This window comes from Rhineura floridana, chromosome 6 (assembly GCF_030035675.1).
Source record: "Rhineura floridana isolate rRhiFlo1 chromosome 6, rRhiFlo1.hap2, whole genome shotgun sequence".
Classification (NCBI taxonomy): domain Eukaryota; kingdom Metazoa; phylum Chordata; class Lepidosauria; order Squamata; family Rhineuridae; genus Rhineura; species Rhineura floridana.
Window position 1 is genome coordinate 151353927 of NC_084485.1, and position 13865 is coordinate 151367791.

The following is a 13865-nucleotide window of genomic DNA, read 5'->3' on the forward strand; positions in this document are numbered from 1 at the left end:
AAGACCTTCTCTCGATCCCACCGGTTAAAACAGCTAGACTGGTGAGGACTAGAGAGACGGCTTTTTCAATAGTGGCCCCCACCCTGTGGAACTCTCTCCCAAATGATCTCCGCCATGCCCCTTCTATGATAAGCTTCCGCCAGGCCTTGAAGACCTGGCTCTTCAGGCAGGCTTTGGGGGTGGGTTAGGTTTTTACTGTTATGGTTTTAAATTTTAACGTTTTAATGTATTGTTTTTTATCTTGTACGTCGCCCAGAGTGGCTGGACATCCAGCCAGATGGGCGACTAATAAATTTATTATTATTATTATTATTATTCCCACTGATGTTTACAATAATGCCTTGGAAGGCTGAGCAGACAAACAAGCAGTAGATGGCTCTAAAAGAGGATTAGACAAATTTATAATGCTATCAATGGCTACTAACCCTGATGGATATGTTCTGCCTCCACTGTTGGAGGCAGTCTGCTTCTGAATGCCAGTTCCTGGAAACCACAGGAGGGGAGAGTGGTGTTGTGCTCAGGTCCTTGTGGGCTTCCCTTGGGGGCATCTGCTTGACCACTGTGAGGACAGGATGCTGGACTAGATGAGCCCGATGCAGCAGGCTGTTTTTATGTGATCTCTCATTCCCCTCTTCTGCAGCCATGGGATATTCCTGACATGGACCTCTTGCTTATTGGGCATGGTTGCCACACTGCCACTTTGCTGTAAGGAATATAGCTAAGCTTGTGGGGTTTTTTACAAAATGATTTTCTCATACCACTAGCATCTCCCCTGCCTTCTGTGAGTGAGTGTTAATCCACCTTTCATTTATTCAGGTTCTCTCTATGGTAGACTTTCCATACCTTAAAGTAAATAGTGTTGACTAGTACTAAAACGGTGAAGTCGTCAATGCCTCCTTCTGGGATCACATCCATGATGCGTTTCTCTGTTTTATTTGCCACCCAATCATTAATGAGTGCCCTAGATAATTCTGGCTTCTCCTGAAACAGGAAACAGAAAAGGCTAATTTTCAAACCTCACTGAAAGAACAGGAATACAACAACAAAATAATGCGAGGAATGCAATCACAAGGTACAGTAGGTCAAGCTTTGTGAAATCTGACATTCTGCCAGACAACATATTTAGACATTCTACTTTCTATTTTATTCCAGCGCTAGTGCAATTTTTCAACAGCAACCCTTCAGTATGGTCTCTCAACACCTGAGTTTTACAGTGAGGGGCAGCATTCTTCTGTATAGAGAACTGGAAGAGACAGTACCATCAGCCTATTTGGGAAAAATAGGTGGTTGGCCATGTGTCTAAGAACTGATCAAAGAGTCGCCAGCCAGCCAAAATTTTACAGGCCAATAAAATTTATCTTCTTGGCCAGGTGGCAGAATTGAAAAATGCAAGAAAAAAAGTAGTTGCTATGTTATAAGTAGCATTCACGTGTACGCTAATGCTGTAGTGGAGGTGGCTGCATTTATAAATGAGCTGCACATACACAGGCAACCCTAGAGCTAGACCACATCCAGAAACATCACTAGAACTAGAAAACATTAGTATTGAACAGATTCGTAATCAAATAAACTTGCAAAGTGCTTGAAAAAAGGTCAGCCCAACTTATGCATGGAAGGAGAGGCAAAGCAGAAGAGGCACTCAGCTCTAGATTGAGAGAAGGATGTGTGTGTCCTTTGGGGAGCAAAGGTGGGGGCAACCTAAGCTCCCTACCAGTAGCAAAAACAAAAAAACAAAACTCCTGCATTAACTCCTACTTGATGTTCATCAGTAGGCATTCTTCAGTCAGAAATACGTGAGACAATGAGAGCTACTTCAGAAGTATATTCACAACTCCTTAATAGCACCAGCACATTTATGACTCACTTTGAAGTTCAACGGCCAGAGTTTAGCTCCATAAACCACCTCACTAATATTCTGATAGGTTTCATTGAAGTCCAGGGACTTCTCCCCAAAGAGGCGGTTGGCTGACACCAACTCTGAAGATTTGTTGACTTTCTTGTAAAGTCGGCAGTTCAGTTTGGCAAAGAAGAAGTGGATCTGATCCGATGTCTTTTCTGAAATGGTGTCAAACTGAAAAACCTGGAGAAACAGAGCAATGAGAACAGGAATTGGAGACTAGGCCAGAAAGGTGGCTGATGTCTGTCTGTGCACCTCAGGAACTTGAACATGCTGCAGTGTCTTGGCTACAAGAGCTACATGGCCAACCTCACTGAGTCACTTGAACAGCAAAGGGTATGATTATACACAAAGTTGCACTTTTTTAAAAAAAATCTTTTTTAAGAAGCTGGAGCCATTGTTGGAAGCCTGATGTGCTGGAAATCTAGCTTAGCCAAGAAAGGGATTTCCAAATGGACTCTGAAAACTAACTGTGATTAACACATTTACAGTGAATAACTACTTCCCATTGTTAACAATTTCCAAAGGAGTACATCTGATGAAGCGGGCTATAATGTATCAAAGCATATAATTCATTTGTTACTGCTCCTTCAGATGACCTGCTAATTCTGCATTCAGCCTGATTTACTTGCACAAAGCTTACGGTTAAACTATGTCCCATCTTTATTGAGCATTCGTTCTGATTGGTTTACGGGATGGTAACATGACAATGAGCATTCATCTTGATTTGCTTGCAGAGTGTTTACACATCTTTCCCTCTCACTTTCCTAACTACAAAAAGTGGATTTCTTGTGGTAGGATGACAGACCCATTCAATCCACTTTAATTGCACCAACCTAAAGTTCTAGTATTCACTGGAATCCCTCCAGCTAAATGCTGACAGTCTGGGAGAACTCTTAATCTTTAAGGTGTTATATATTTATTTGCTTTAAAAAGAACCATCTTTCCCATGTATCTTTGGGTGGGGAGTATGAGACTACTCAATGTATGTTGTCGGAAGAGGTAAGGAAGGCATCAGCCACCTGGAAGTTCTCCTGGGCAAGCCCCTTTGAAATGAACAGGAACTGAGTAAGAGCACAGCAGAGCTCCTAGTGCAGAGATATACTGGGCCCCAGATAATTATATAGCAGTTTTCCTGATTTGTACCTAACATTCCAAACAAATCACTGTGATTTATAGCCATAAGGATGAGAAACTGTTGTTGTTGGTAAATTAAAGCCTGTGATTGAGATTTTCAGAATTTGTACATACAGACATAGAGGGGGAAGTGATCCTATCTGGACTGTATATCAGGTTTGCTAACACAAGTAATTTTGATAAGAAATGTACCGATTGTCAGACTAGGACAAATACACAACATACAGAGAGCAATATTTTCAGTAGCAGTGGAAAAGATTAACAGTATATTTATTCTATCAAATGTGAAGTCTTAGGTGATTATGAATTATGAGAATGCTTTGTGGTTCTAAACAAACTGAACTAATACACTCACAAAGGAAAGATTTGTGAGGAAATATTAACAAGCCCTGCTTACAGTAGAAAGAGGTGAGTCCTCCAAAAGGAAAACTCCAGTTCACTCTTAAACAGCAAGGATGTCCAAACACAGTCCAGCCCTTATATTACCGTCATTAGCTGCTGGAGGGTGTTGCCACAGGCCCCCAGCTTAGTCATGGCAAAGGCTGTGGAGATGCTCAATGGAGACATGAAGATATTCTCATTGCCGTTCTTGGAGTTGGTCAGATTCTTGTAGAAGAGAGCAGCAAAGCGAGAATTGGCCTTGGACAACTCCCAGACACGCGGGTTGGTAAAACTGGGGGTTTTCTCCCGAACAGGCCCAGAGTCTGCAGTCTCTTGGGGCTTCTTCTCAGGGTTGCGGTAGATGCAAATTGGATTTACAGGGATGTCCTTTGGCTTGGCAGTACATACATCCTCCACTAAGCGGTGCTGTGCTGCTAAAGCAGACAACATGCAGCTGAGAAATAGTAATAGGAGCTGCATCTTCCTGTGAGCAAGATGGGGAACAGACTGGATATAAAGAGATGCATCGTTCTCAAACGGAAATGAACATGCATACACATAAACAACTCACTTCCTGCTGAAACAGCCAAACACAACATATCTTAGCAGAAGAAAATAGAGAGCAACTGGTTTTCCTTTTATAGCTGGCAGACTCTCTTGCTTCAAGGCTGGCAACAGAGTGAAGGCCAAGGCAGCAGGTTTGGGCCAAGTGCCTCTAGATGCTAAATGTCCCCTAATATAGGTGAAGCTTTGCTTGTCCAATTCGGCCCTCAGAGAGAGAGCAAGCAAAACATTTGGAGGCACTGACCAAGGTTGGCATCCCTCTTTCCTATTGCTACTGCTACTTTTGCTGCCATCCCAAATAAATAAATGGCAAGTCCACCTGGTTACAAGAGGCCATTTTTGTACAGCAAGTTATACTAATGAGCCCTGTGTATAACCCACTAGGATTGTGACTGTGACTCAGTGGTAATGTTCACTACCCTGTTCCTTAGGGTTGCCAGGTCTCCAGGATTTTGGCCAGAGACCCCGGATTTTTTGGGTGCTCGCTGGGTCTCCAAGTGAGTCACCTTAATCGTCAGACTCTCAGCTTTCATTTAAAAAAAATTAAATTTCTAGGTGGTCTGGTTCACAAGATATACACCAAAATGTCAGCTGCTCGCCCCCCGCAACTTCAGTTAAATGAGCTCATAGCTGGCTGCTCTAATCCTGCCCTTTCAGGTTTGTAGCCATAAGGGAAGTCAGAGTTGTGATTGACAAGGCAGTAGCTAGACCTATTTGCAAGTCAGAAAACTCCCCCCCGCTTATCTGAATATCTCATAAATTGAGTGAGCATATAGCTTTCCATCTTTTTCTTTCTTGAGTGCAGGAGTCCAACAAGTTTAAATTTTTCTGGGCTGTTGAAAACCTTCCCAATATGAAGCTTTAATCCAGTACATGCTTTTCTGGGAGTAAAACCGCAATGCTAATCCCACATACCCATTAAATTAAATAGGACTTACTGTTGAGTAGACATGGTTAGGATTGTGCTGTAAATTGATGGAACTTCAATTGAGTGAACATAGCAAAGGATTGTGTTTGTGCTGTAAATCTTTCCCCCGTCAATCCTACATTTTAAAGCAGTTTAGGCAGGGTTTACTTAAGTATCACTGCTTTAATTATGTTGGAAACTAATACTGGTGTGTTTTTTAATGTTTTGCGATAACCAACTGGTTTTGACAATAAAATATTATATGAGGTGTATGTATTTTTACATCTCCAGTGTGACTGTGTATATGAAGCCTTTCCAACAACCCTTTGAGGTAGGGTTGCAGACTGGAAACCAAGGCAGCTCACAATAAGAAATAAATCCCTTTAAAATCCAATGATGATAAAAACAATTGTAAACAGTTGCAAAACAGCCTAAAGTGGCATGGTTCTGAATTTTGGGATGAGTGAATGAAGTTCATTATCACTTGAAGTTATATTTCTGTGCACACTTCCCTGTTTGAGTAAGCCCCATTGAATACATTGGGAGCAAGTAAACAAATGTAGGATTGCAATATAAATATCTTTGCAGGTTGTGTAAATAATAAACATATTTGATAGCCGTGCTTATATAAATATTTCTTCATACTATGTCCCAATAAATATCTGATTTCACACTATGGTTGTACATAATTATTTCCTCTACATTTTAAGTGTGCCCTTCTTCCTTGGGATGGTCATTATTCCCCTTTGTTGTTTTCATCCTGAGGCGCAGATTAGGCTGAGAGATGGTGAGTAGCCCATGGTCACCCAGTAAACGTTATAGCTCATTTTCATTTTAAAAAATTAATTAAAATGATTTACATGCAGGCAAAGTTTATTAAGTAGATCCACACAATACATTTAAAGCACCTCCAACTTGCATTTAAAGCACATGACTTCTCCTAAAGAATCCTGGGAAGTGTAGTTTCCCCCTCACAGTTATTGTTCCCACCACCCTTAATAAACTACAGTTCCCATTATTATGTGCTGTGATTCATGTGCTTCAAATATGTGTTGAATGTGCTTTCAATGAATAGTGTGGCCTAGTTATGATGTGCATTCATTACTGAATTGAAATAACAATTTTAAAAGATTTTCTTTAAACAGGGGAAGGGTTGTAGCTCAATGGTAGGACTATTGCCTGGAATCCTGGACAGCCAATGCTAGTCCATGTAATCAGTACTCAGCTAGATGGCACCAAATCGCCTGAGTTGGTATAAAACAGATTCCTCTTTTCCTAAAAATGGTAAAAGACCCAAGGGCCACAGTGGCTCTAAAATTTATTTATGTATTTTATTTACAACATTTATATACTGCTTTATTGTAAGAAAAAAAATCTCAAAACGGTTTACAATTAGAATTAAAACAATAAAATGATTGGGGAAAACAGTTAAAAACAGGTATTTAAAAATATTCAAAATAAAACTAACAATGAGTTAAAAACAGATAAAAAACAGCTTCTACATGCATGGGTAGACTAAACAAACATGTTTTTAGCAGGTGCTGCAAAGAGTACAATGAAGGGACATGCTAATGTCAATAGGCAGGGAGTTCCAAAGCACTGGTGCTGCCACACTAAAGGATCAATTTCTTACAAGAGCAGTAGTAGTACTATGTGGCATCCGTAACATGGAAAGCACACCTTGAACTTGGCCTGGTAGCAATTCAGCAACCACTGCAGATTTCAGAGCAGAGGTATTATGTGTTGCCAGGGTCTCATTCATGTCAGCAATCGTGACACAGCTTCTGCACTAACTACAGCCCCCGGGTCAGGCTGTGCTCCATGGGTTTTTTTGTGACCTTGACTGACTGGCTGCCAGATTTTTTTAGTTTTGGTTTTCGGTTGGGAACCCTGACTGGTTGTGGGATGCTGAGTTTTCTGTCATACTCATAGGAATCTTGTGGTTGGTATGGCATTGCATTTAGGAAATATCACTGTCTTTTGTTTTTCCTTTTTTATTTGCATTTCATTCACCTTTAACCTCACTCTCTTTCATCCATGCACTCTGCCCAACTCCCTTCTGCCCATGATGATGCACCTTGTTGTTTGCATGACTGTCTGTTTCTTGCCCAATAGCGGTAAAAGAGAATTCACATACTGGGCAGAGTGGCTGCAATTATTGTTGTTCCCAATCTGTGAAGATAGACCAAACCTTGTGTGTTTTCTCTTTGTCAATTATTATGCACTGGAATTGGGTTGGCTGTTAGAGTGAGTTTATAGTAGCCCACAGGGTGGACAGAAAAGAGTAGAGAATCTTCTTACTCTTACTCATTTCTCAGACCTATTTCCGATTTTTCAGATCACTTCTTTCTGAAGTGAAGGGTCAAATCTGTAAAGAAATTTGGAGCAGCCATGTTAAAAGGTAGGGGCAGGGCATTCCAGGCAGGGGGTTGCCAACCCTGCTTGGATATCTTTGCAGAGGATCCCTAGTCAAGCTTTACCAACAACACAATCCAAACCGTATCTACTGAGAAGTAAGTCCTATTGAGTTCTATTGGGCTTAGTTCCTTAGTAAGTGTGTTTAGAATTGCAGCCTTCGGGGGCATCCATCTTTACTCCAGAGTTCCACAACACTAGGCTCCTTTTTTCCTACAATGGCCTTCTTGTGACTGGCCTGGCCTGAGGGCACTTAAACCCTTTTTGCCAGAAATAAATTGGCTAGTTTAATGTTCCCTGCCAAGGCCCCATCTTTTAGCTAAGATTTCTATCTTAATTTTCAATTAGAGAAATGTTTTTGTTTGAATTGTATGTGCCAAGCAACTGTGGTTGATGCTTAATGTATCATGCTTAATGACATCACTCAGGCCTGCCTGCAACATCACTTGGGGTCGCCCCCGAAATCTCACGGCTTGGGCTGCTTCTGATCTGTCAACCCTACTGTTCCTAGTTAACTCTTGGAATGTGGTACCCTGTTCAGCATCCAGTAACATGTCAGCCTGTTCATTCTGTCCGTCCATCCTTGTCTTGGGCATCCTATCTTACTCTGATAGGACCATTCCATGTTCCTTTCCCTGCCTCTCTAGACCTGGATGTGTAAGTAACCTCCTGTACCAGTTAACTGTCTGTCAAAACCCATGGCATTGCCACATTACACCTGCATTCTCTCCTTTGAGCTTAACCTGAAGTGGCTTCCCTATCACTTCAATGTTTAATCATTGAGGCTGATGCTGGTTGCTGCAGCATCCTTTCTTATCTTTTTTTTTAATTTATAGTTGGGAGTTACATGGTTACAGATGCCCATTTTATTTTTACTTCAAAAATATGCTTTTCTATAAAATGGTGCTTATTCCCAAGTAACTGTGTTTTATCAGCAGGTCAGCAGAAGCAAACTCCTGTAATGATGGTGCTAAAATTTAAGAGTTTGAAATGTGTAATTGCACATGCTCAGTATATATTTACCAGAATTAGCAAAATGTTTATTTGTTCTAACATGTTAGCAACACAGTAGCAGTTGTAAAGCATGGGGGGGGTGAAAAGAGAAGGGGAATGTTAACTGCATGCGGCACAACTGAAGTAATACATGCAATGATCTTTTTTTTTTTAAGTGCTTTAAGTCCAGGGTCTAAGATACTGCTTTTGATCATGGAGGTAATAGAGCCATCATGGCTAGTAGCCTATGATTGTCTTATCCACTATGAATTTGTCTGTTCCCCTTTTAAAACCACCCAAGCTGATGGCCACATTTTTGTCATAACGGCTTCCAGAGTTTAATTATGCATTGTATCAAGAAGTACCTTCTTTTGTCTGTCCTGAATCATTCACAGCTTCATTGGATGGCCCTGGATTCTAGTATTATGAGGGAGAAAAAAATGTCTTTATCCACAACAAACATACTGTTATATACGTCTATCATGTTCTCCCATACTCACCTTTTTAAAACAACAAAGGCAGCTGAAGACATTTTGATGCAGAAAATCCAAATGGCTGTCTCACTGAGGGAAGGATATAACAAGATACTGAATAGTTGACTATTTGCTGTCTTTTAATGGTACACCAAACTCTACCGCTGTTTCTGACTCACCCCTGCCCCCCAAAGAGCTGGGATCTCTTACCTCCAACTTCCTGGGGCTTTCTCTCCTCTTAAGGCAGGATGAACAAATGGCTAGTTTGCGTGCTCTAGACAAAGTTCATCCCAGTCAGTAAGAGTTTTCCTTCTACTCTCAGTCAGAGCCAAAACAAAGAGAGGGGAGGGAAGGGAAGGCCATGGAGGTCAAAGGCTAACAACTGGTTGAAGGAGGTTAAACAAAGAGTGGGGCAAAGCAATGTTTGATCTGAGAGGAGATTTAATGTTCAACTCAATGAGGGAATGTTTCAATATATGTTGCACATACCAAACTGCGGAGACAGTGGACAGAAGCAAGAGCGGGGAAAAGTAGTTTCCTTTTCTTTCATTCTTAAATTATTTTTTATTCATTTTCTTGAAAATACAATACAAATCACTAACCCAACATAATACTAGATGAAGGCGACTGCAGACCAAAGTCATTTTTCCTGAAAGTAATTTCGCAAGCAAACTCTCCTCTTTCACAGCCATGATCTTTCACAGCCAACAGGCAGGGCATCTTAATGATGGCTCCTGCAGAGTCAAAGTGAGGGTCATCAGGATGAAAAAGAACAAGGAAGGGAGCACTCAGCTAGCCTGCTTTTTAGGGGCACTAAGATTAGAACCAATTCTTTTTTTGGTCAAAGATGTGCTGGTACCCATATCTTGATAAAAGTGCCATGGGCACACAAAATGGTTGCCATGGGCAGCAAAAAAAGAGGTGATGGCACTTGGTACCAGTGAGCACTGTCATGCACCCACAAAAATGTTGATCAGAACGATGGTACTTCCTGAAACTCTTTCATAAAAACACATCTTGCTGGGAATCTGGGATCAGCACCTGGAGATGTAACAATACAACTGTGGGGAGCAGGATGGGAACAGCTCAATGACGGGTGGGAAGAAGAGTGGGCAAAGATATTTACATAGGGCCTGCCTCTGTTGCCTATTTCAACTGGAGGGGATACATAAGCTGGCTGGCCAAGGTGGCTCCTGCTTTGTAGATTCCTTGGCTTTTTGTGGGACTTGCGGGTCTTGAGTTATGTGCCTGGGAGAGAGGACTCTGAGCCAAGCGGGGAAACTTGAGGGGCCCCCAATTAGTGTAGTGACGGGTAGAGGAAGATATGGCATTGTGAGGAGGATTTGCCAGGTAAGGGGAATGCGGCCCAGGCAGTTAAAGACTGTGCCTTGTTCTGGTCTTCCCCACACCCACAAGTTTGTTGTTTGCCCTATCAGCCAGCTCTCAGACCTCTGGATGCTGCTCCTAAACGCCAGATCAGTGCATAATAAGATCTCCCTCATTCATGATTTAATTGTGGATGAGACAGCTGATCTGGCATGTATAACCGAGACCTGGGTGGGTGAGCAGGGAGGAGTCAGTTTCTCCCAGCTATGTCCACCAGGGTACCTGGTTCAGTATCAGGGTAGACCTGAGGGTCGGGGAGGGTTGCTGTGCTCTATAGGAGGTCCATTTCCCTCTGCAAGCACCCTATCCATGTGACTACTGGTCTGGAGTGTTTGCACCTTGTGTTGGGTCAGTGGGACAGACTGGGATTCTGTTGGTGTATTGCCCACCACGCTGCCCAACAGACTCCCTAGCTGAGCTGATGGAGGTGGTCTTTGGTGTACTGTTGAGATCCCCCAAACTGTTGGTTCTGGGGGATGTCAACATCCATGCTGAGGCCACCTTATCCGGGGCGGCTCAGGATTTCATGGTTTTCATGACAACCATGGGACTGTCCCAACGTGCCATTGGCCCAACACATGCATACTCTAGACTTGGTTTTTACAACTGGACAAGGAGATGGTGATCTGAATGTGGGGGGCCTTACATCAGTCCCTCTGTCATGGACAGATCACTGCTTGCTGAAGTTTAGACTTACAGTGGCTTTTCCCCTCTGCAAGGGTGGTCCGCCCCCAGAGACTAATGGATCCGGATGGTTTCCAAAGGGCTCTGGGGAGTTTTCCGGCTGATAGGGCTGGCGCTCCTGTTGAAACCCTGGTTGAACTGTGAAATACAGAAATGACCCGGATGGTTAACATGATTGCTCCTGAGCGCCCTCTCCTGTGTAGAGCTTGTACGGCTCCATGGTATACCCCAGAGCTGAGAGTGATGAAACAATATAGGAGACGGCTTGAGTGCAGATGGAGACGAACTCCTGGTGGATGCAATTATACACTGGTAAGTGCCTAGGGTAAGCTGTATTTAGGAGCAGTGAGGGCAGCAAAAAAACAATATTTTGCTGCCACTATCAAATCATCAATTTGTCACCCAGTGAAGCTCTTCAGAATTGTCCGGGGGCTATTACTTTGACCCCAAGGACATGGTAGAACCATGTGAGGCCTGCTGTAATTAGTATCCGCCAGGTCTTAGACTCCAGTGTTATAGCAGGTAAATCAATTGGGGTTTCCAGAGCATGAATGAATGAATGAATCTTTATTTTTACCTCGCCCTTTTTCCAAAACTGGAACTCAGGGCGGCTTACAAATAAAAACTACACATAGGTAAAAAAACATACAAAAATATACAATTAAAATAGAATTAAACTATTTGCGACATTAAAACCATGAAACATACACTTAAGATACTAAGGCAATTTAAAACATTAAGAATAGGACCATAGAACATAGAAGGATAGCAAGGAAGGGGCCATTCGTGCTTCCCTAGGAAGAGAGTTCCACAACCTGGGGGCAGCCACCGAGAAGGCCCTATCTCACGTCCCCATCAATCGCGCTTGCGAAAGTGTTGAGACTGATTGAAGGGCCTCTCCTGAGGATCTCAATGCCCGGGCAGGCTCATAGGGGGAGATACGGTCTGACAAATAGCCTGGACCTAGGCCATATAGAGCTTTACCAGCACTTTGAATTGTGACCGGAAACAAGCTGGCAGCCAGTGGAGCTGTCGTAACAAGGGGGTTGTATGGTCCCTGTAACCAGCGCACTCTGGCTGCAGCTCTTTGTACCAGTTTAAGTTTCTGAACAGTCTTCAAAGGCAGCCCCACGTAGAGCGCATTACAGTAATCTAAATGGGATGTAACTAAGGCATGCATCACTGTAGTCAAATCAGGCGTCTCCCGGAACGGGCTCAGCTGGCGCACCAGTCTTAGCTGGGCAAAAGCACTCCTGGCCACTGCAGAGACCTGGGCCTCCAAGTTCAAAGCTGAGTCCAGGAGTACACCCAAACTGCGAACCTGTGTCTTCAGGGGGAGTGTAACCCCATCCAGCACAGGCTGAATCCCTATTTCCTGATTTGCCTTTCGACTAACTATGAGCACCTCTGTCTTGTCTGGATTTAATTTCAATTTGTTCACCCTCATCCAGTCCATCACTGATGCCAGGCACCGGTTCAGGACCAGGACAGCTTCCTTGGCTTTAGGTGGAAAGGAAAAATAGAGTTGGGTGTCATCCGCATACGGATGACACCGAACCCCAAACCCCCGGACAACCTCACCCAGCAGTTTCATGTAGATGTTAAATAACATGGGAGTCAAAACTGAGCCCTGAGGGACCCCATATGTCAACGCCAAGAAGTCAAACAGGAATCCCTCAGCACCACCTTCTGGGTTCGTCCCTCCAGGAAGGAGCCTAGCCACCGCAACACAGTGCCCCCAAGTCCCATCCCGGCAAGGCGGCCCAGAAGGATACCATGGTCAATGGTATCGAAAGACGCTGAGAGGTCCAGTAGAACCAACAGGGACACACTCCCCCTGTTCAGCTGTCTGCGTAGGTCATCCACCAAGGTGACCAAAGCCGTCTCTGTTCCGTAGCCGGGCCTGAAACCAGACTGAAATGGGTCAAGATAATCCGTTTCATCCAAGAATCCCTGGAGCTGAGCACATCCTTGTCCCAATTTCTTGGATGAGTTTGAGTTGATACAGGTTGAGGATGTTGACAAGGTGCTTGGACAGGTTCATGCAACCACTTCTGTGCTGGATCCTTGCCCTTCTTGGCTAATAAAAGCTGGCAGGGATGGGACCAGCTGGCTGGGCCAGGGAAGTGATTAATGCCTCTCTGCAAGAGGGTATGGTCCCTGGCTGCCTGAAAGAGGTGGTACTGAGACCACTCCTGAAGAGACCCTCCCTGGACCCAGAAAATCTTAATAACTATAGGCCGGTAGCAAATCTTTAATTCCTGGGCAAGGTCCTTGAACAAGAGATGGCAGGCCAGCTCCAGACACTCTTGGATGAGACCGATTATCTGGATCCATTTCAGTTGGCTCTGTCAGGAGAGAGACAGGGGGAGTGTGACTTTGTTGATTCTCCTTAATCTCTCAGCGGCTTTTGATACCATCAACCATGGTATCCTTTTGGGACGATTGGCTGAGTTGGGAGTGGGAGGGACCGCATGGCGGTGGTTCTACTTGGCGGGTCGGCTCCAGAAGGTGGTGCTTGGGGAACATTGCTTGGGGAAACATACTGGACTCTCCAGTATGGGGTTCCGCAGGAGTCAGTTCTGTCCCCATGCTGTTCAACATCTACATGAAACCGTTGGGTGTGGTCATCCGGAGCTTTGGAGTGTGTTGCCATCAGTACGCTAATGACACACAGCTCTATTTCTCCTTTTCATCTTCAGGTGAGGCTGTCAATGTGCTGAACCGGTGCCTGGCTGCGACAATGGACTGGATGAGGGCTAATAAACTGAGGCTCAATCCAGACAAGACTGAGATGCTGCTAGTGGGTGGTTCTTCCTAGATGGGGTTGCACTCCCCCTGAAGGAGCAGGTTCATAGCTTGGGGGTTCTCCTAGAACCATCTCTGTCACGTGAGACTCAGCTAGCCTCGGTGGCGCAGAGTGCCTTCTACCAGCTTCGGTTGGTGGCCCAGCTACGCCCCTATCTGGACAGGGATAACCTCGCTTCAGTGGTCCATGCTCTGGTAACCTCCAAGTTGGATTACTGCA

At 43.9% G+C, this 13865-nt stretch overlaps 1 protein-coding gene across 7 annotated transcripts in view; it reads right to left on the bottom strand.

Moving 5' to 3' along the window:
* Positions 1–13865, bottom strand: part of SERPINC1 (serpin family C member 1) — a 211240-nt gene that overhangs the window by 8674 nt on the left and 188701 nt on the right. For 2 of the 7 annotated variants that reach the window (XR_009763638.1, XM_061634153.1), the window contains exons 1-5: positions 8978–9078; positions 8795–8857; positions 3521–3899; positions 1865–2080; positions 844–981 (exon numbers count right to left, since the gene is read on the bottom strand). Coding sequence is in view for 6 of the 7 variants with exons in the window: in XM_061634153.1 (XP_061490137.1) it covers positions 844–981; positions 1865–2080; positions 3521–3899; positions 8795–8826 (765 nt within the window). In the remaining variant the exon portion in view is untranslated. The other 5 variants (XM_061634157.1, XM_061634156.1, XM_061634158.1 and 2 more) reach the window with 5 other exon arrangements.